The sequence below is a fragment of the Brachyistius frenatus genome, unplaced genomic scaffold (genome assembly GCF_029030835.1).
Source record: "Brachyistius frenatus isolate BFR_SWC_R1_liver_20210118 unplaced genomic scaffold, ASM2903083v1 Contig_70, whole genome shotgun sequence".
NCBI lineage: Eukaryota > Metazoa > Chordata > Actinopteri > Embiotocidae > Brachyistius > Brachyistius frenatus.
This window is the reverse complement of record NW_027210669.1, coordinates 443514-463673: the sequence shown is the minus strand read 5'-3', so window position 1 is coordinate 463673 and position 20160 is coordinate 443514. Positions and strand designations below refer to the sequence as shown.

General features: G+C 42.5%; 1 protein-coding gene across 1 annotated transcript; it reads right to left on the bottom strand.

Annotated features, from left to right (window-relative positions):
- Positions 1 to 137: 137 nt before the first annotated feature.
- On the bottom strand, positions 138 to 19569 carry inpp4aa (inositol polyphosphate-4-phosphatase type I Aa). The gene is made up of 23 exons (XM_069707588.1): positions 19466 to 19569; positions 12609 to 12869; positions 12463 to 12507; positions 10731 to 10849; positions 10531 to 10647; positions 10322 to 10401; positions 10086 to 10203; positions 9722 to 9812; positions 9427 to 9574; positions 8292 to 8422; positions 8032 to 8136; positions 7823 to 7931; positions 7328 to 7514; positions 6691 to 6972; positions 6446 to 6593; positions 6089 to 6121; positions 4916 to 5088; positions 4641 to 4764; positions 3784 to 4051; positions 2974 to 3071; positions 2775 to 2887; positions 2525 to 2679; positions 138 to 2436 (listed from the first exon to the last, which is right to left on the bottom strand). The coding sequence occupies exons 2-23, from the start codon at positions 12706 to 12708 to the stop codon at positions 2304 to 2306; spliced, it is 2877 nt and encodes a 958-aa protein (XP_069563689.1). The 5' UTR covers positions 12709 to 12869; positions 19466 to 19569; the 3' UTR covers positions 138 to 2303.
- Between the last annotated feature and the right edge of the window lie 591 nt (positions 19570 to 20160).

The window sequence follows — 20160 nt, the reverse complement described above, 5'->3', positions numbered from 1 at the left end:
GATTTAACATAAGAATTAAGAGAATAGCCACGAGCTTGCAAAATGCCAGGATGAATCAAAACAAAGAAGGTGCAGGCCTAATTTAACCTGCAGGTTCACAAACTGGGCAGCTCTGATTTAATTCACTGACACACTAGTTTGGCATCAACAAGCCTTTATTGATTATCCAGGTTCAGTTCAAACCTGTGTGGGGGTGCAGGCGTCTCCCAAGCAACCCGTTCAACCTGTGCGCATGTATAACTGATCAGAACAAGGTCGTAACTTACTCAATAACAATGGATAAAACTAAACAGCATTTGGCAGCACCAGCCATGATAACATAAATACCTTTAAGCAAAATAACATTTTCAAAATAAAATCCCCTGTCTCTGTATGTATTGTACATTAAGGTCCATTGGAACCCAGAACTGTTCAGCTGACGGCTGAAGAGTTGTTGGTAATGGTTGGTATAATAATGCAATATGCATTATTTCACTTCAATCTAAAAACCTTTAGCAAGTGCTCATGGATAGTCTTAACAGCAAAAGTATACAATTGCATTAGTATCAAGCAGAAAGTTTTTTTAAATTTTTTTTATTTTCATGCAGGTTAAATTAATTCAAATATATTCTGATTTCGATCTCAAAGTTCTGCATAATTCAGCCGAGAGCTGTAAAACTGAGAACACAAGCTTTAATGAATTAAAAACCCAATTTGAAGGGCTGCATATGATCCTGCAAAAAATGTCCTAAATATATTTAGATATGTTAGAATTATAGAATAATGTGATGCACCACTCTGAAGCCCAAGATTTCGCCACTGATGCCTTCAGCGTGGCATCAGAAGAACTTCAGATATCACCGTAGATAAGACCTCTTTGCAATAAAAATGTCTGAGAGTAGTGTCATGTATATACTTGTTAAAGATCTGTGCTTGTTGAACAGAGTGATATGATGTTGAATATGTATGTAACTGGAGGAGAAGAAGGAGAGACGGTGGGGAGAGACAGACATCAGGCTAGAAGCATTAAAATAAACCAAAAAAAAGGTCTTTTGATTTTTAACAGCTGTCATCCTGCAGTGCAGTTTAGGTCCAGAGAAACATCTCCAACACGTTAAGACATTTGATTTTGTAAAGCGTATGTTCTGATGCGTTGTGTACAGAGGGTTCAAAGCAACACAAGGCAACGTTACATGTAGGCAAAGCCACACGGCAACAAGTAGGTCACGTTGCGTGACTACGAGCTTGCTGCTGTTCGTGCACTGTCGTGTTTGGCTCCATGTGACGTTAATAGAGGCCATAAAATAGTTAATTCTTGCTATTAGTTTTGCCTCGTGTTGCTTTAAAGAGCTTCACTCTTTGTGCTATTTTATATCTTTTTTGTTTTTTATTGTCAACAAATTCTGCAAAAAGACCAAAAATTTTGTGTTACTCAGTTTCTAGCTTTCTTTCTTCTGTACCGTCACTGCTGCTCTCCAAGCTTCCTACTGAAGATGTGAGTCTTAAGAAGCCCGTCCCAAATACACTGTTTCCTTGTTTTAAGTAAGTAATAATAAAATTTGTTCAATCAGGTGTAAGTAGTGTGTTTGCTGGGGGAATGCCACCGCAGTTTACAGTATATGTAGGACTGATAGCATAATCACAGTGGCAGTTTGTGGTAACCAAGTAACACATGAACAGGCTTCTCATTGATGTGTGATTAGTAGGAGCTCTGTGGCACAGATGAATAAGCTTTATAAGGCTTTGGATACACAGACAGTACAAGTTCACTTGTTGGTTTTGGTCTCTGGATGGAGAAAAATATAGACTATCACCGGCCTCATCTTTTAACCGAATGGTAACTTCAAATCAAATTTACTTGGAGGAGTATAAATATGTGTACCGTAATGTGTAATGTGTGTGCCACATCCATCTTTCTAAAGGCTGAAACATTTGTGCATCCTTTTTTTTTTTTTTTAAGGGAAGTTAAAATGACTTAAATCTAGAGTGGCTGCACGCTTTCCGGATGCTACAACTGGTGCGGCAGTCAACACTGTCTGCACACTGGCTAGAATGTAACACAGAAAGCCACGTCTTTGCTGATATAGGCTGTGAGGTGTCCGTGAGACGTGTGTGATTCTAGTACTACTGAGAGGAGAGGGGAGGAAGGGACTGCTATAAAACAAGCTAAGGTAGCACTGGCACTTGGACATGAATCATCTTAACAGTGACTAATCACAAAACAAGGGGCTGTTGTTCCAGTTTGTGTTGGTGTTTTTCTCCGTGTGGTGTCATCATCATTATCCCCTTCAGTCTTTTGGTTTCCGACTGACAGAAGAGTCCACTTAGGTCTCGACTTTCCCGTACGTCCCCTCCGGAGGGCGATACTGTTTGGGGAAGGCTTTGAGCTGCAGAGCGTTAAAGGCGTATTTACGACATCCCACGTTCTTCATGGTGTTCTCTCTCCTGCAGCCCTCACTGTGGACACACACACAGAAGAGACTTTTTTGTTTTATTTTGACCACTATATTATTTTTTCTGAAGAGCTTTTGGAGCTGTGACTGACCTGCGCATACAGTCCAAGGCCTGGTAGAAGACCTGTGGGGCCAGAGCGTGCTCCTGCTGCAGGACCTGACACTGCTCCAGGGTCAGAGACATGGCTGTGCGGTCCTTGGCGCTCTTACAGCTGGTGAAACGCACTCCGTTGAGGCGGCGACATGCCTTTAGGATTTGGAGAAAGAGATTAGCAGTATAAGACAGAGCTTTTTCAATGTTTTTGGGGGCCTAATGAAGAAGACATGTTGAGGAAAAGCTACCTCGGCTGCCTGCCACAGGATCTCCACGTTCTTGCTCTTCTTGGCGTTGATATTCTGGTTTAGCAGTTTGAGCAGGTCGGGCAGGCTGGTGGTGCTGCGGGAGCGAGGGAGGCCTGAGGACACCACAGAGGAGGAATGATAAGGACGGTGGAAAATAAGAACAAAGAAGGATCAGATTCAGTGTATGTGTGTCACTCACAGTCTTCAGGAAGGACTTCTTTGAACTGGTCGTAGTACGAGCTGAGGCGAGTCACGCTCTCCATGTTGATGACATCTTGGAGTGACGTGTCTCCGAACCTGGACACGTATGAAACCTTGTAACTTTCATGTATATCACACGTGGTGTGTTACTGTCCTGCTGCTCTGAACTAAAGAAGGGGTCATTTTCACAATAATAATTGTAACTTCTTCTGCACAACAAGTTTAATGTACTATCAAGGTTACCGAGCAAACATTTTTCTAATGTTTTTCAACCAGTTTCTTATTTTTCCTCCTTCTAAAGTAAAAATCCATGCAGAACAACACATAAATAATAAATAAAACTTTAATTACAGTAAACCTTCATGGCTAAGTAGATGCAACATACTATTATGACTTCCATCAATTTCCCTGATTTCAATGTCAAATTTGCTGCTGCCTTCAACCTTTTATCTGCATGTTTGTGCCGGAATTAAATAGATTTTCAATTTTTTTCTTTTTTCTGTGTAAACCTCAGGAGTAGGTACATAGTTTTGTTGATGCATTTGTTTGTGTTTTGGGGGAACAAAGCAAAATCCAAAACATTATATACGTAACATTTAGAATATCTAACTCTCGTCTAAAATACACCAAATACAATTTGTAGGTTTTGAGTTTGTTTTTTTAAATCTCTTTATAACATGAGGGCATCAGTAGTACAATAATATATTATAATTGTTCTATTGCCTGCAACGGGTATCTAACCAGCTTCCTCTCCATTTTCTACCCTGAAGCCCTTCATCTTTCCCGTCGCGTGGCCTCTGTGACTCACTTCTCAGCCAGCGTCTGCTGTTCGTTGATCCCCACGTTGAACAGGACCGGCTGCACTCGCAGCAGCATCCCGTTCTGGATCTCTCGTGGCAGCGTGTCAAACATGGCTCCCGGCATCGGGACCCTGACGTTAAAGCCGTTCCTGTTTCCTGTGATCACCGGCAGCATGTCCGGGCTGAAGCCCGAAGTCGCCTGTGTGACTTTAAAGGTGACATTTCTCAGGTCCATCACTCCGACGCTCATGTCCTCCAACATGGCCAACTCCTCCGCTTTAAGAAACAGGAAGTCAACACAGAGTTTCAAGGCAGAGAAATGACAAATAACAGTGATATCATCAACTCCATAAAGATTATGGTTGGTTTATGAAATTGAGCAATATCAAAAACTCATTTCAAACTAATTTCAGTGATACTTGATGAAAGGTTAAGTCCTGTCTGATCTACACTCGTCTTACACATCTTATCCAACCTGTTTTAGTTCCTGCTGTTCTGTTTCTATAACTGTCTGAATCTTGGTCCATTTGACATAAAAGACCAAACCTTGTAGATAACAGCAAGAGCTTGGTACACATGTTCATATTAACTTAGAAATTCAGTGATTTTAGATTTATTTATTTTTGTATGGGTGGCTCTCCAGTAATATGAAACATATACATTTTGTTTTAATTATTAAATATGGTCAAATTTTTTTTATATTTAATCCCTCTAAAATACAATATCGTCAGACAAAATGTCAATAATGACAACTGAAATTTATGTGAAATTTAATGCAGATTTGGATTTAAAATATAAGCACCAAAATTGTGTAATTATGCATTTCTAAACAAGCTTTCACAGTCAGTTTCTCACACAAACGTACCATATGTGCTGAGCAGGCCTTCATACTGCACCAGTAAGCCGATGGTGTGCAGCTGCCTGAGGAAGCCTGAGTCACACAGAGAGTTTCTCAGCTTGATAACGAAGCCGCAGATCAGAGCCGTCAGCTGTAAACAGCAGAGTTGTTAAGTCTTTTTTTCACGTCATCGGCACCTCCAGAACTACATAAAATGTATGTAGTTTAAGTAGATGTGTGTTTAATTTAATGTTTAAGCAGCCATTTAATGTGTGTTTAAGTCGAAGCAGGAGCTGACAGACCGTCTGGCAGAAGACGACATCGCGGCGGTACTGCAGCGTGAGGCTCATGGCGATGGTGGGGGCGCTGTCCTGCATCAGCAGAAACACCATGGATTTCTTGGCTTTGTCGCTCATCAGAGACACACAGTCTGTCAGTGTGGTGAGGAGAGGATACAGAGCGTCGTTCCACTCACCTGCAGACATGAGGTGAGACTCCCATCAGAAATCGTTTCAAAATACTTTACTTTTGCTTTCTTGATATTGTCACAGGTTTGGTATGTCTGCTTTACCTTTTGCTTGGTTTGTTCTTGGCGTTTCTCCCTCTGCCTACCTCTGGTCGCCTGTATCCCTCCCTGCTCCCACTAGAGGTCCTCAGTCTCTCTCTCTCTGTCTCTCTCTCCCTGCCTTGGTCACCTGTCTGACACGCCCACCTCACCTCCTCTCATTTCACTAATCAGCTGCAGGTGTACTCACTTCACCCCACTCAGTATTCATTCTCCCTGTCTCCACTCCCAGGTTGTCCCTCCTTCAAGTTTTTGTCTGTCAGGTCTTGTGTCCAATTCACCCCCCATGTTCTGTCTGTGATTTTTTGCAATTTGGTCATTCAGCTTTTCTGCAAATTTTGCTTTCCTGTCGACTCATTCTGTTTATGTGACGTCGTCTTCAGATTCTGTTCGGTGCTCGTTTGTGAGTTCATGATTGAAATTCTGTCTTTTTGGAATTAGCCCTCGTGGCTTTTTTTTCTCAAAAGCAGAATTAAGAAATTCAGGATAACTTGGAGTAAAGCGAGGCTTGACGTAGCCTGGTTGGTGCATCCTGTCTTGATGTTCATCTCGCATAGCTGAGAAGGTGTGGGGTAGGTCAAGCCAGGTGTAATGAATCCAAATATTTCCATAGTTACGGCTGTATTCAAAAGAGTGCAGGGTTGATGACGGATTCACTGAGAGTGAAATTGGGAAGAGGTGTGCTGCATACTTTAGGCCTGGGTGCAAACTGCCTGATGGCGTGTGCATTACCTATCACACGCTGCACAGCTGTGTGTCGGTTGCTGTGTGTGTCAACTGCAGGTCCTACCATGAAATCGAGCTCCTCTTTGATAATAACCGTCCGTATTGAATACCTTGTATTGTGTTAGAATTTTATGGATTCGATACTTCTTCATGCTCATACTGAAAGGAAATATTATTCTCTCACCTGGAGACAACTTTTCAACATCTGGGCTGCTTTCTGCAGGTGAGAGAGGAAAGGAGGTTTAGATTAAGACTTTTACCTGTAACTCAACATTATTACCAGTATTTTTACATCATAAACACTGAAGCAGTCAATGCAGTGATGAACCTACAACTGTGATCGACAGGAAGGGAAGTCGATGACGATGATGATGATGATGGTTGATGATTTCAGGATGGAGATAATAGAGAACGACATGATGATGGGAAATCGTCCAGGATGTACCCTGAAAGCTTCTTGGTTACTATGGATACCTCATGACAGTGACACAGTCCTATTAACTTTCCGCTCTTCGTACATTCGTACTTCGTACACCTTTACCTTTCTTCGTGTTACTTGGCTCCTCGTCGGCGAGCAGGAAGACGTCCTCCGAGCTGCTGTCGCTCTGTATCTTGTCTCGGTGCAGCAGCCTGTCTGCTCTCTGAATCACACACTCCAGGCTTTTATCAACATTTAGCCAAACCTTCTCCTGCACACAAACACACATTGAAAATGAAAACAATGTAAAAAACAACAACAACAACAAAACACTTGATCAGAAAGAGGCAGATGGACTCTTCTCTTACCCACTCCTCTTCATGCAAATCTGCCTGAAAGGAGGTGCGCTTGTTTTTACTCCATTCGCCGCCCTCAACAGGAAGTGCGTGGCGAGACGGCGAGGAGGCAGCGCGAGACGGGGAGGTGGGGTGACGAGAGGGCGAGCGGGACGGAGAGCAAGAGGAAGGTGAGAGGGAGGAGGAGGACGGGGACGGCGTGCCTTGCTGAGAGGAGTCTGGACGGGCGGCTGCCAGGGCAACGATGGCTGCGGACAGCAGCTTGGAGTCGCACACGGTCACCAACTGACGAGTCTGCAGGAGGGGAGGAGGACAACGGGGTACGTTACTCACACATGATTGTGTCACTGACCTTTGACTTCTCACAACCAAAGCTTAATCAGTCCATTATTGAGTTCAAGTGAAAATTTCTGCCAAAATTGAAGACATTCAATAAAAACGATCTTGAGGTATCGTGTTGATGAGAACGAGACGTACATACGGAGGGACGGACAACTAAAAAACATAATGTTTCCAGCTTTGGCGATCTTTGTCATAAAATGCGCTTAAATGCTCATTAACAATCACATAAAAAAATTAAAAAAAAAAAAAAACAGGACTATAATGCACACATTAAAGATCCGTCCAGTTCCTCTGGGCTCTGTCTTACCTTCTCTGTTAGGATGGCCAGAGTTCTCTCCAGAGCGTTGGCCGAGCGGTCCTTGGCAGCTCGGGACAGACGTTCAGTGTAGTAACACACTTGTGTCTTCAGAGTGTTAATTTGACCAATCAGCTCCTTTGCTTTCACGACATCCTGAGGCTGGTACGCCATCGCTTTAGAGCCGGAGCCAGCAGAGCTTCAGGTGTGAACCGATGTGAGAGCAAAAGATAAATAAACAAAGGAACAAAATGTGGTTTCACACTTGAAATTACAAAAATTCTCTACAAACAATGTGTAATATCACACACACACACACACACACACACACACACACACACACACACACACACACACACACACACACACACACACACACACACACACGCACCTCTCCTCTTCATGAGTGCTGTTTAAGGCACAAACAAAAAGGAGAGAAAATCCGACGGATTATGAAATGTGCAACATAACACGTAGCACCGTGAAGTTGTGCTTCAAATGACTCACTGTTTTCTGGCTTCTTCGAGCTTGTGCAGCAGTTTTCGGAGGCCGCAGCCTTTAAAGCCTTGATGATGTGCTGCTGGAGCGCCAATAGTCACGACATCGTACGTCCGGTCTGATAGAATGACGGGGAACGAAGAGAGTAGAAAAAAATACTTGATAAGTAATAAGTAGAGTTAGAGGCATGCAGTAAACACACGTGTGAGGATATTTACCATAACCAGACTCCCCCTGTACTCTCATCCTCTGGATATGCAGGTTTGTGGGAATGAACTCCAACTTCCTCTCAGCTTTCAAGGTGCTGGACTTAAATGAAGGACCTGGGAGGAAGCAGAAACAAAGAACGGGATTTATTATTGAAACTATCCTTACTTCAATAAATTCTGTTATTCACCTCCAAATGATCACTATTTGAAATGTTAACTAGCCTGTCTTCAGATTTCAGACTAAAGTCAAACAGCAGAATCTGTCTAACCTTTGTATTCGTGCAGGTCACTTATGGTCTCCTGGTATGTGAGGATGATGGTCTGGTACTGAGTGATGATCTGCCTCCTGAGGTTCTCCCAACACGGGGACAGCTCGCCCAGTTCTTCCAACTCACACACCCTGCACGCACACGCACACACACACACACACACACACACACACACACACACACACACACACACACACACACACACACACACACACACACACACACACACACACACACACACACACACTAACAGTCAGGGCTTCCAGCTGAGGCACTGATGATCTCACAGCGTACATCTTGTACAGCTCTTTCATTTATAGACTTCGCAGTGAATAAAACAGCTTAGTGGTTACAACTCCTCAAATTACAGACATTAAAAGCACCCATTAATGAAGCAGTGAGAGTCGTAATGATGATGATATTGTTGCTTTGACATATGGTGATGTCATAATCGAGCACATTAAAGAATAACACAGTTTTCGGGTAACAAAACATAAATGAGTTTCAGTTTAATGTCCCCAAGGAGACATGAAAATGCTTTCTCTTTGGATATCATCACTAATATAAAATGTTCATGATTTACTGAGTGCACTATACGGTTTAAACTTAAGTCCGCCCACCATAGTGGTCCCCAGCCTGGAGCTTAGGACCTCTCATTCAAGAGGTTTCAATATAAATCTGAAGTGTTATGATATTTAGAACATAGGCTATAAGAAAACAATCTGCTAAGAAAATTGTGTTTATTAGTGAGTTTATTATTTTTTTTTTATCTTGGCTATTTAAAAAAAAAAATACCGTTGTTTTATTTCTTCAGGCAGCTAAATGCTACTTAAATGAAACGATCTTAAAAGGGGGACATTGTTTGGTGAAACTACTCCCGAATCACACATTTGTAGCTTGTGATGCGGCAAAGATAGTCGTCAAATCTAAGGCCAGTCTAGAAAAGTTAAAAGATCAAGTCCAGACCGAGTTCAAATTGGGGTTGAGGTCAAATGGGACCAGATATAAACTCAACAGCCTTATCAACTATTACACGTCGCTTTTAAATGGTCATGAGCCCACAAAATTGCTGCTCCTATGTGCAGATGTTGAAGCTCTGCTTAATAAATTAAAAAAAAACAATTTCAGATGGTACCTGACAGCATCCTCCTCCAGCAGCAGTTTGACAAACTGTCGGGGAATGTGCAGGGACAGCATGCTCTCTGCCATCTGCTCCAGGATCCGCAGGTGGTTGCCATCCGTAGTGGGGAAGCGGTACGTACGCGACATGACGCCTCCAAACACTGAAACAGACAGTTTCATTCACAGACATGAATCACTGTGACGCAGCCAGCAATCCCGATGTCACCTGTTTCACAAACTCTCTTAGTAGCTCACAGTCATTACAGTAGGTTACTGTAACATTTAGTTAATTTAAAAAACCCACTCACCAGCCTTGAGCAGTGGATCTTTACATAAAGATGAGGACTTGGACTTGATGCCCATCGATTCAGTCAGGCTTTCATCCACAGGGAGAACCATCTGACACAAACACAACCCAATAATAAGGTTTGCATAGAGAAATATGTCTGACCTTCACATTTCCAAACTTCTCATTCATCCAATTCTAATTTATTCTATTTTGAGTGTAGTGTCACCGTGTAGCATGGTCCCAATACATGGTGGCTTTTGTTTGAAAAATGACTTTAATGATGCATATCAGTCATCAAAATAGTTGCTGATTATTGAAATCGACTAACTAATCTTTTAAAAGCATCATAAAGTATCTTTTATATATATTTCTTGATTACTCACCCTTCCATTGACAGTGTCTCCCCTCTGTAATCTTGCAACAGGAGCCCTCTGCTCCCGCTTCTCCTCGATTTGCCAGGCGATGACTGTGATGTTGCCAACGCGCTCATTCTCCGATGACCTGACACACAGCGACATCAAGTCAGGTAAACCTCCCTGAGCCCAGATCTAGCGTGCAATTTGTATGATTTTGCTGCTGACAAATGAAAAAGCTCCAGTGTGTTATGTCGGCGTGTTACCTGAGAGTCAGGTGCAGCCTGTGGTGTTTGTCCTGCAGCAGCTCCTTCACAGAAAACATGGACGAACCGAGCATGTACATCTGTCACATAGAAACACACACACCCACAGGACTTAGAGGATTTTAGATTAGAGGAGACTATGAAGGATCTTTAACAGGACATTTAAAGACAGATGAGTATGGTGATTTTGTCTGAGGTTGGGGGCTTACCGTGCCCTGTGAGCGGTCCTTTACATCATAGACAGAAAGCTTGACCTGAGTCTGCTGAGTGATCAGAGAGTCCTGAAAGAACGCTATACTGCTCAGGAAGATCGGGTTACTGGTGCCCTGTGGACGGAGGGAGAGGTGAGAGGGTTTGAGAAGATTACAGCAGCAGGGAGGAAGCAAAAGCCGAGCGAGCAATAGTCTACCTCTATGATTTCACTTTGAGCGTGTTTGGTCCAGAAGGCCTGCGGCGGAGTGGTGCAGCTGACAGCAACAAAGCTGGTTGGCTTACGGTCCTGAGTGGGAGTAACCAGCTCACTGCAGGCTGTGGCAACATATAAACATAGGAGATTACTAACTGTAGGATTTAACAGTGGGATGGTCATTAATCCTCTGCGATGGGAGGAATGTAATACAGCGTGTCCAAGTCGTCAGTATTTGATAAACCAGAGCAGGATTTAGGGGGATCTATAACAGATATGCAATATGACATTCATTATTATGTTTACATTAGTGTATAATCAGCTGAAACTAAGAATCACTGTGTTTTAAGTACTTTAGAATGAACCTTTCATATCTGCACAGGGAGTAGGTCCTCTTCCACAAAGCCCTCCATGTTTCTACGGTAGCTCAGGAAGGACAAACCAAATACCAAACACTGCCTTTTAGAGACAAACTCAAGCTTTTCACGACTTTCACGGCCGCTATAGGTTCTCCAATACGCTGGAGGGAGGTGTGGGGGTCCAGCTCAATCTGCAGCCTCACCAATAGATGCCACTAAATCCTACACACTGCTCCCATAAGTAATGTGGTTATAGTGGTACAATGGATAACAGTATGGTTTTCCCAGTGACTAGTCAATCGCTAACCAGACACACCAGGTAAGAAAGAACAAAAACACAGAGCCATTGCCAGTGCATCCTCTTTTAAAGCAGAAATTACCCAATTGTGACCAGTTGAAGGTAGTGGAACAAGCTGTAAAAATATGATTAAAAAAAATCATGATCTTATAGGGTCAACAATTGAAAATGTGATGCAAACAGATTATTTACACAGTCAGCAAACACGGCAAACATTAGAATTAATTTGAAGTCATGTTTCTAGCCACAAGGTATAATATTTACTCAACTCCTGAGGGAAATATCTGGCTCTTTAGCTGCAAAACGCTCCTCTGTGACCATTAACTAAAACTTTTTTTTAACTAAAAACTGGGCAGGGAGCATACAGCTGATTTATCAGAGCTTGTCACTGAACACATCCCCCTTGAGGGAGGCAAACGAGACCAGTGAGGTGGAACCACACGTGGGCTGTAAACACGAAACAATGAGCAGCTCTAAAAGATGGTCAGACACTGTGTAGCGCTAAATGGAAGTACAGAGTTGGCAGACAATTCTCTGAGTCACTCTGAACAAGCGGCACCTTATTTTAGGTGGTGACTTGTTAGTAAAATATTCATTAGTGGAATTGTAAAGGAGAAGATGTGTGTTATACTATTTTTTTTCCTTGCTGTAAGCAAAACCCATGAAAACATAAAAAACAACAACAGTGTTCAAACAGATGGGGAAAAGGAAATTGTGTTGGCTAATAAACATTCAGTACATGAGTGAGCTTTATGGCATATGTTGAAATGACAAATCAAACAATATTTTTTTTTGTATATCCCCTTTCATACAGGTAGTTCAGTTCAGAGGACTTTACAACACAGTGCCTTTGTGTTTTTAGTAGTTTTTGGTCAACAATGGAGAGAAAAAATTCATATTAGGTTTTAGATGCCAAAATAATACTTGCTTGTTTAGCCAGTTTTATGAGAAATTATTCATTTATAGTTCCGCTCTTTTCATGGGATTTATTGATGAGCATCTCTCTCATTAGGCTTATTAGTGTAAATAAAACAAGATAAAATATGTTGCAGTGTATCTGTGAGATTCCTGAACTTACCCACGCTGAACTCCAGCACCGGCTCGTCTGGATCCTGACTGTTGCCTGTGGCAGACAGAGGACGAGAAGTTCTCTTTAAAAAAAAAAACTCTCAATTTATCATCAGTGAAGTAAACAGGTTACCATGGTAGCAGTTACTTAGTTACCCGAGAGAGCCAGCCCCATCATCTCAGCCGAGAGATCAAACGTGTTGGCTCGGTAGACCGACCACGGCCGATGGCGGGGGCTGCGCTCCTTCCCAGACATGGTGGGTTCACGTCGGGGTGGATTTCAGAGTACAGGGCCTGAAGAGCAGAACGAAGTCGAGCAGACACGGAATCAAAACTCGTCCGTCACGTCTTCTTTTGAGATACGACTGTCTTCCCTGTGTGTTGATCCGAGCTGTCACACGCTTCTCAGTGATGAACCTGAAAGACAGAAGAAAACAACAACCAGGTGATCTCACGCCCTCGTAGAATCAGACAGACTGGACAGCTTCAATTCTTTGATGATGATGTCATCCTTTCATCAAGATGACAGCTGAGCTCTGACAAATTTAAATACTGCTTGTAATTAGTCATAAAAGCTGCTCAGCGCACACCTGCTCAGTATCACATGACACTCTTCTCTTCACAAGGTTTAAGTGAAAAACTGATATAAGATGGGTGTTTAAAACAGTGTTTCCCATCATGCTTCACTCTGAGACGAACAGAGAGGTTTTGTTGTTTGTCATGCTCAAATTAGTATTTCTTTCCCCGTGTTAACGTGCTAATATAAGCAGTGGGAAAGATTTCTGAGGGAGAAAAGTGAGACTTTTCCCACAGCTGCAGGATGTGAAACTCTGACTCTCCATCTTCACTCTCCTGCTGCTATTTGTGCTGCTTGCCTGGTGTTTTCGCAGTTCTGCTTTTAGACAGACTCACGATGAGCACACGGGTACAGACAGGGGAAGAAGAAAAAGCCTCAGTGTGATCACGCAGATAAAACAGCAGCAGACAATGTACAGCAGACAGAATAGAAAACGTCATAATCCCATGTCATTGGAGGGCGTCAAGAATTAATCTCACAACCAGTTTCTCACAAACATCTTTTTTTAACTCAACTACATTTAAAAATACAGTCAGCATTTTATTGATTTAGATATTTCCTTATACAGTATATCATTGATGTAGCTGGTAAACAGTGCTAATAACCAAAAGTAAAACCTTTCGAGGTTCTGGACAAACAAACATTTATGTTGCTTATTCTGTGAAGAAAAGCAAGAGAATCACTGAAATTAAAAATTATTTATTCCTCTGAGGAGCATAGTTTGTATGTGTAAATTTCACAGCAAGCTGCATATTGTTTTTTTTTTTATATATATATTTGTATATGAATAATTAGATAGTTGATAAGAGTTCATAGGAACACCAAAAACAAAGGTGTTCATCATCTAAGGACTAAAGCTTGGCCACTATTTATAAAGGTAACTTGTGATAGACTACGTGTTCATGAACAAAACATTTTGACCGGTCAGACACACAAAAATATAAATGGGGAACCTCCTTGGGGAGCCCTAAATATATCTGCAAAACATGGTGGTAATCTGGTCTATAGTTATCAGAATATAGTGTGATAAAACAAACTGTGAGATTGACCGACTGAAGATGTGGAAAGAATTAAATAATAATCTACGTGACTCAACAAGTATTATTACAACAGCTACGGTAAGTACTTGTGGCGTAACTCAGAATAGAAGAGGGAGCTGATAATGTAATACTCCACAGCACACTGCGTTGCTCATAGCTAACGCTGCACCTGCCAAAATTAGATGCAAACAGTGAGGGAGCCGGAAACCAAACCTGTGCCAAGTGTGCCAGCACAGGAAATGTGGCTCCGCTGAAGCATTTACAAGCTCTCATCGTTATGTTTCAATCTGCAGTCCCCTTTGATTTCACCTTTTTCACACTAACAGGAAGAAACAAAGATGAACCCAGCTGGAGCGGGATTCTCACCTCCACATGTCCCATTTCTAAACCCTCTTGATCTGCTCCACACATATAGGGCTGCAACTAAGGACTGTTTTTAATCAAATAATCTGCAAAAAAATGTCTTAACTGATGAATACTTTTGGTTAATAAGATGTTGGAAAACATTCTGAAGAATCTAAGGAGAGGTCAGAAAATTGCTTGTTTTGTCCAACCATCAGTCCAAAACCAAAGATATTCAATTTAGAGGCATCAGAAAACCAGTACATGTTCACAGTTCAGCAGTCGGATAGAAGTTGTTTTTTTTGTTTTTGGCACTGACAAGATTAACAGACAGAGTCTGATTAATTTCCTGTCAGTCGATTAACTGACTCATTATTTCAGCTCTAAACTGTGGAGATGTCTCTTTCAGTGTAAAAGCAATCTTACTTCTGCTTGTTCTGAGTTTATTTTCGTCCTGTCAGGTGCCACACTCTCCTTGTTCTAATTTTTCATCAGCTTCTTGGTATCAGTGGAGACCAAAGCATTGTTATTTCAGCAGACAGGTAAGAAACGAGTTGAAAGAGGAAACAAAAAACGTTCAATTGTTTCTGTCAGTGTTTGAATAAAGCATGTTAAATGTGCATAAAAAAGTTAAAGTGTGACAGGACAAAACCACATGTAAGAGTTGGTGGCAGCCATGGATGGATTCAGCTCCTGTGCAGGGCAACTACACACATCTAAGAACCACAGCTCGGTGAGGGGAGAACACAGACAGAGGGAAAAATAAAACAGGAAAATTATGCATGAGGAAAATATGAAACGTAAAGAGGACAAAAAAAAGGATGCAGCAAGTGGTCTGATGACTAACCTGAGCTGAACACGGCTTCAAATCGCCCCCCCCCCCCCCCCCCCCCCCCCCCCCCCCCCCCCCCCCCCCCCCCCCCCCCCCCCCCCCCCCCCCCCCCCCCCCCCCCCCCCCCCCCCCCCCCCCCCCCCCCCCCCCCCCCCCCCCCCCCCCCCCCCCCCCCCCCCCCCCCCCCCCCCCCCCCCCCCCGTAAAGAGGACAAAGAAGGATGCAGCAAGTGAATTCTGATGATACCGTTCACACTCTCTTAGGTGTTTGTGTGCCGAGCAAATATCAAGTTTTCTTTGCTCAGTGTGATCAGTTGGAATAATTTCCACTTCCCACTCAGCTGTAGTATAAAGAGAACAAACGTGAGAGAGTAAGTGACACTGCGTTTGTCTACTTTGAGACAAACAGAGAACAACTCTGTCTGTGTGTGTGTGTGTGTGTGTGTGTGTGTGTGTGTGTGTGTGTGTGTGTGTGTGTGTGTGTGTGTGTGTGCCGCCGTGCATTCATGTGTGAAGACCTCTGCAACCGAGGTCTATTTTTACACACGAATCTGTTCTGACGTCGCACAACACGTGTGAAGAAAAACGCTCTCCCAGCGACAGACCTAACACAAAGTCATCTGCATAGATGCGTGCGCACGCACACACACACACACACACACACACAATCCAGGGAGCGTGATGCTCTCTGCCAGTTGAATCTGTGTTTTGGCACCTTTGTATGAGACCAAAACAGATGATAATTACAGAATGGATGCTCTGCCTCATTAGGCATCATTGTCAGTGTGAGCGGTCTTCTAAAACGCTGTAAGCTCCGGTGCCTCGGGCACGGTGGGAAGCTCTCTAGGAAACCTACAGTAGATCTGATGTGAAGCCTCAGGGAGCAACAGATCATCTTCATTTCTTCTGTCTGACAGTCATCAGCTATGCAGTCTGCTCGAAGGGACAGAAAACTCCCAGTGCTGGAACAGCTTCTCCATTTAACAGCTGATCATCAGAGCTGATGAATGACACTGCCCTGCAGGTGACCTCTGACCTCAATCACACACTAAAGATCAGTGGGACCCTGTTTTGGTTGTCTTGCTTTAAGGCAGTGAGAGAATAAAATGGTGAATGAGCAGCAGGGAGGAAAGTGAAACGGTGTGGAGCGCAGAGATTCAGGTGGTCTTCAGTCCTGTGGGATGATCTGGAGACAAAAGTGACCCAGTTTGTGAGGCTGGCAGCTCACAGCTGGCCCCCTTGCAGATGCTGTCAGTACCAGCTGCACTGCAGTGCCTCTCTCTTCTTCCTTTCAAATCATCCCTTTAAATCTCTCACAAACGACAAAGTCATCAACCCTGTCTTCTTTTTTTTTTTTTGCTCCAGCCAGCTCCCTGTCCTCTGTCTTCCTGATGTTCTTCTCCATTTCAACCTATTGATTCTGAGTCCAGAGCTGACCTGTGCCAACCTGCTGTACCCTGAGTCTGATCTACAACCGTCTGCCCGCTGTAGAAATGTCTGTCGTAACCATGGCCACATGGATGCATTAACCAGCTTCATCCACCGAGACTGAGTCACAAACTGCTTCCTGATCAAAAAGGAGAAGAATACGCAAACGACTTTAATCCCGAGTGGGGAACATTTATCCACACATTCAAAAGCAAAGAGGAAGTGCACAGGAGCTCTTCTTTAGAGCATTGGAAGTAAACTCTTATGATGATAGACTATATGTTATAGCTACAGTGGTGTGGAAAAAGTGTTTGCCCCTTCCTGATTTCTTATTTTTTTTGCATGTTTGTCACTTAAATGTTTCAGATCATCAAACAAATTTAAATATTAGTCAAAGATAACAAGTAAACACAAAATGCAGTTTTTAAATGAAGGTTTTTATTATTAAGGGAGAAAAAAAAACAAAAAACACATGGCCCTGTGTGAAAAAGTGTTTGCCCCCTAAACCTAATAACTGGTTGGGCCACCCTTAGCAGCAACAACTGCAATCAAGCGTTTGTGATAACTTGCAATGAGTCTTTTACAGCGCTGTGGAGGAATTTTGGCCCACTCATCTTTGCAGATTTGTTGTAATTCAGCCACATTGGAGGGTTTTCCAGCACCAACCTCCTTTTTAAGGTCATGCCGCAGCATCTCAATAGGATTCAGGTCAGGACTTTGACTAGGCCACTCCAAAGTCTTCATTTTGTTTTTCTTCAGCCATTCAGAGGTGGACTTGCTGGTGTGTTTTGGATCATTGTCCTGCTGCAGAACCCAAGTTGGCTTCAGCTTGAGGTCACGAACAGATGGCCGGACGTTCTCCTTCAGGATGTTTTGGTACAGTAGAATTCATGGTTCCATTTATCACAGCAAGTCTTCCAGGTCCTGAAGCAGAAAAACAGCCCCAGACCATCACACTACCACCACCATATTTTACTGTTGGTATGATGTTCTTTTTCTGAAATGTGGTGTTACTTTTACGCCAGATGTAACGGGACACACACCTTCCAAAAAGTTAAACTTTTGTCTCGTCAGTCCACAGAGTATTTTCCCAAAAGTCTTGGGGATCATCAAGATGTTTTCTGGCAAAAATGAGACGAGCCTTGATGTTCTTTTTGCTCAACGGTGGTTTTCGTCTTGGAACTCTGCCATGCAGCCATTTTTGCCCAGTCTCTTTCTTATGGTGGAGTCATGAACACTGACTTTAACTGAGGCAAGTGAGGCCTGCAGTTCTTTGGATGTTGTTGTGGGGTCTTTTGTGACCTCTCGGATGAGTCGTCGCTGCGCTCTTGGGGTAATTTTGGTCAGCCGGCCACTCCTGGGAAGGTTCACCACTGTTCCATGTTTTCTCCATTTGTGGATAATGGCTCTCACTGTGGTTCTTCTGGAGTCCCAAAGCTTTAGAAATGGCTTTATAACCTTTTCCAGACTGATAGATCTCAATTACTTTCTTTCTCATTTGTTCCCGAATTTCTTTGGATCTCGGCATGATGTCTAGCTTTTATCTTTTGGTCTACTTCACTTTGTCAGGCAGGTCCTATTTCAGTGATTTCTTGATTGAGAACAGGTGTGGCAGTAATCAGGCCTGGGTGTGGCTGGAGAAATTGAACTCAGGTGTGATAAACCACAGTTAGGTTATGTTTTAACAGGAGGGGCCAAACACTTTTTCACACAGGGCCATGTGGGTTTGGATTTTTTTTTTCTCCCTTAATAAAAAAAAAACCTTCATTTAAAAACTGCATTTTGTGTTTACTTGTGTTATCTTTGACTAATATTTAAATTTGTTTGATGTTTCAGATGAAACATTTAAGTGTGACAGACATGCAAAAAAATTGGAAATCAGGAAGGGGGCAAACACTTTTTCACACCACTGTATATAAGTGAAATCTCAGGTATCAGGAGGAAACATTCAGGGCTTCAATCAATACAACACTATGCAGTTGAGCAGGGGCTAAAATTGTTCATTAAAGTAATATTCATTGTTCAATTTCCGTTTCAAAAATCTTTCCAAAAACCCACATGAGCACACAGAAATGCACAAGAGACAAAAGAGGAGAGAATTGTGAATCCCAGAGGAACTCAGCCCTCTTTCTGTTATGAAAAGAGTGAAAACAGTGATTCAACAGATAAAAATTAATCCTTTACGCGCTGTTTGGATCATCCTGGAGGCCTGTAATGGCGTGACACGTTGCCTCATGAAGCAGCACATCCGTTATTGGATGTAATATGTATAAAAAACAAAAACAAAACAAAATCCTACGTCAGCACTGTCTTGGCCTTTAATAAACCGGCATCAAACTGGGTGTCATCCCGTCTGTTCAGCCTGACCGCATGGAGACCAAAGCTGCCCAATGCAAATCTATTTATGGCAGCATTAACCAGTGATCCTCCCATCATACTCTAGTGTGCAGATATGGTTTTTTTTATTACTAGCACTCGGACAATAACAAATATTACGTCATGAAATCTGATGATGCTCATTCAGAGATGAGCCTACTGCTGCATGATGCTGTGGGGTTGTTCAGCACAATTTTCTTAAAAAAAAAAAAAAAGGCTCATGAACACAAACAAAACAGCTACAACGACATTTGAGATCTTGCAATGGGTGTAAACACGTATTATTCTGATCCTGCTGCGAGCTGCTGCTCCGGCTTTATGACAGCATTTAACACTGAGAACAAACGCCCTCGACAAAACCGTGAAATTAAGGAGATGTCAAATGAGAAACTCACAGATAAAACATAAATGCCTCATACCTTCAGGAGAAAAGCGATGGTTTATTTTCTTACTGATGCGCATCCTGGTTGCATCGACGATGTCTGCAGTCAAGACTCGCCCTGACTCCCTCTGACACATCGAGGCGTAATACCTCCACTGGAAGCAGCGTCTGCTCTGTCCACCGGGGGGCGCTGTTGAACAGGTCCGCAAAAAGAAAAGTGGCACCCATAGACTATAGCACCATTATAACCTCGCTTGCTGTGGGGGGTGGTAGGCCTATCTGTATGTGGATGGAGAAAGACATCAGGAGCAGCAACATACCACGAACATAATAGATAAAAGGTTTGAAATAAATAAAAAATAATAATAATTTGAATGTTAAAACCTTATGGGATATAAGTCAAATGTTTCAGGTAGTAAGTTGTAATAAAAAAAAAAATTATAGGTCAAGATTTTGAAATAACTTAAACATTTTTGAGTGAATGAGAGAATTTTTTTTTATAATTGCATACCAAGTTAAAGGTTTGACTCAAATATAACATCGTAATTATACGATAGAACAGGATATAGTGAGTCAAAATGATTAATAATCATTGTTATGAGAATTTTACCTGTTTTATCTGTTAAGACAAATTTAGAATGTTAAAAAAAGTAGTGCTTTTGTGTGATTTAATAATAATAATAAAATGTATTTGTATAGCACCTTTCATGCAGCTCAAGGTGCTTTACAGCA

Excerpts from the sequence above, each read along its gene's own strand:
- inpp4aa (XM_069707588.1), bottom strand. The coding sequence starts at position 12,708 with ATGTCTGGGAAGGAGCGCAGCCCCCGCCATCGGCCGTGGTCGGTCTAC. Across the intron at positions 12,508-12,608 it reads GATGGGGCTGGCTCTCTCGG|GCAACAGTCAGGATCCAGAC; the intron begins GTAACTAAGTAA and ends TGTCTGCCACAG. Across the intron at positions 6,973-7,327 it reads TGGCCATCCTAACAGAGAAG|ACTCGTCAGTTGGTGACCGT; the intron begins GTAAGACAGAGC and ends CCCCTCCTGCAG.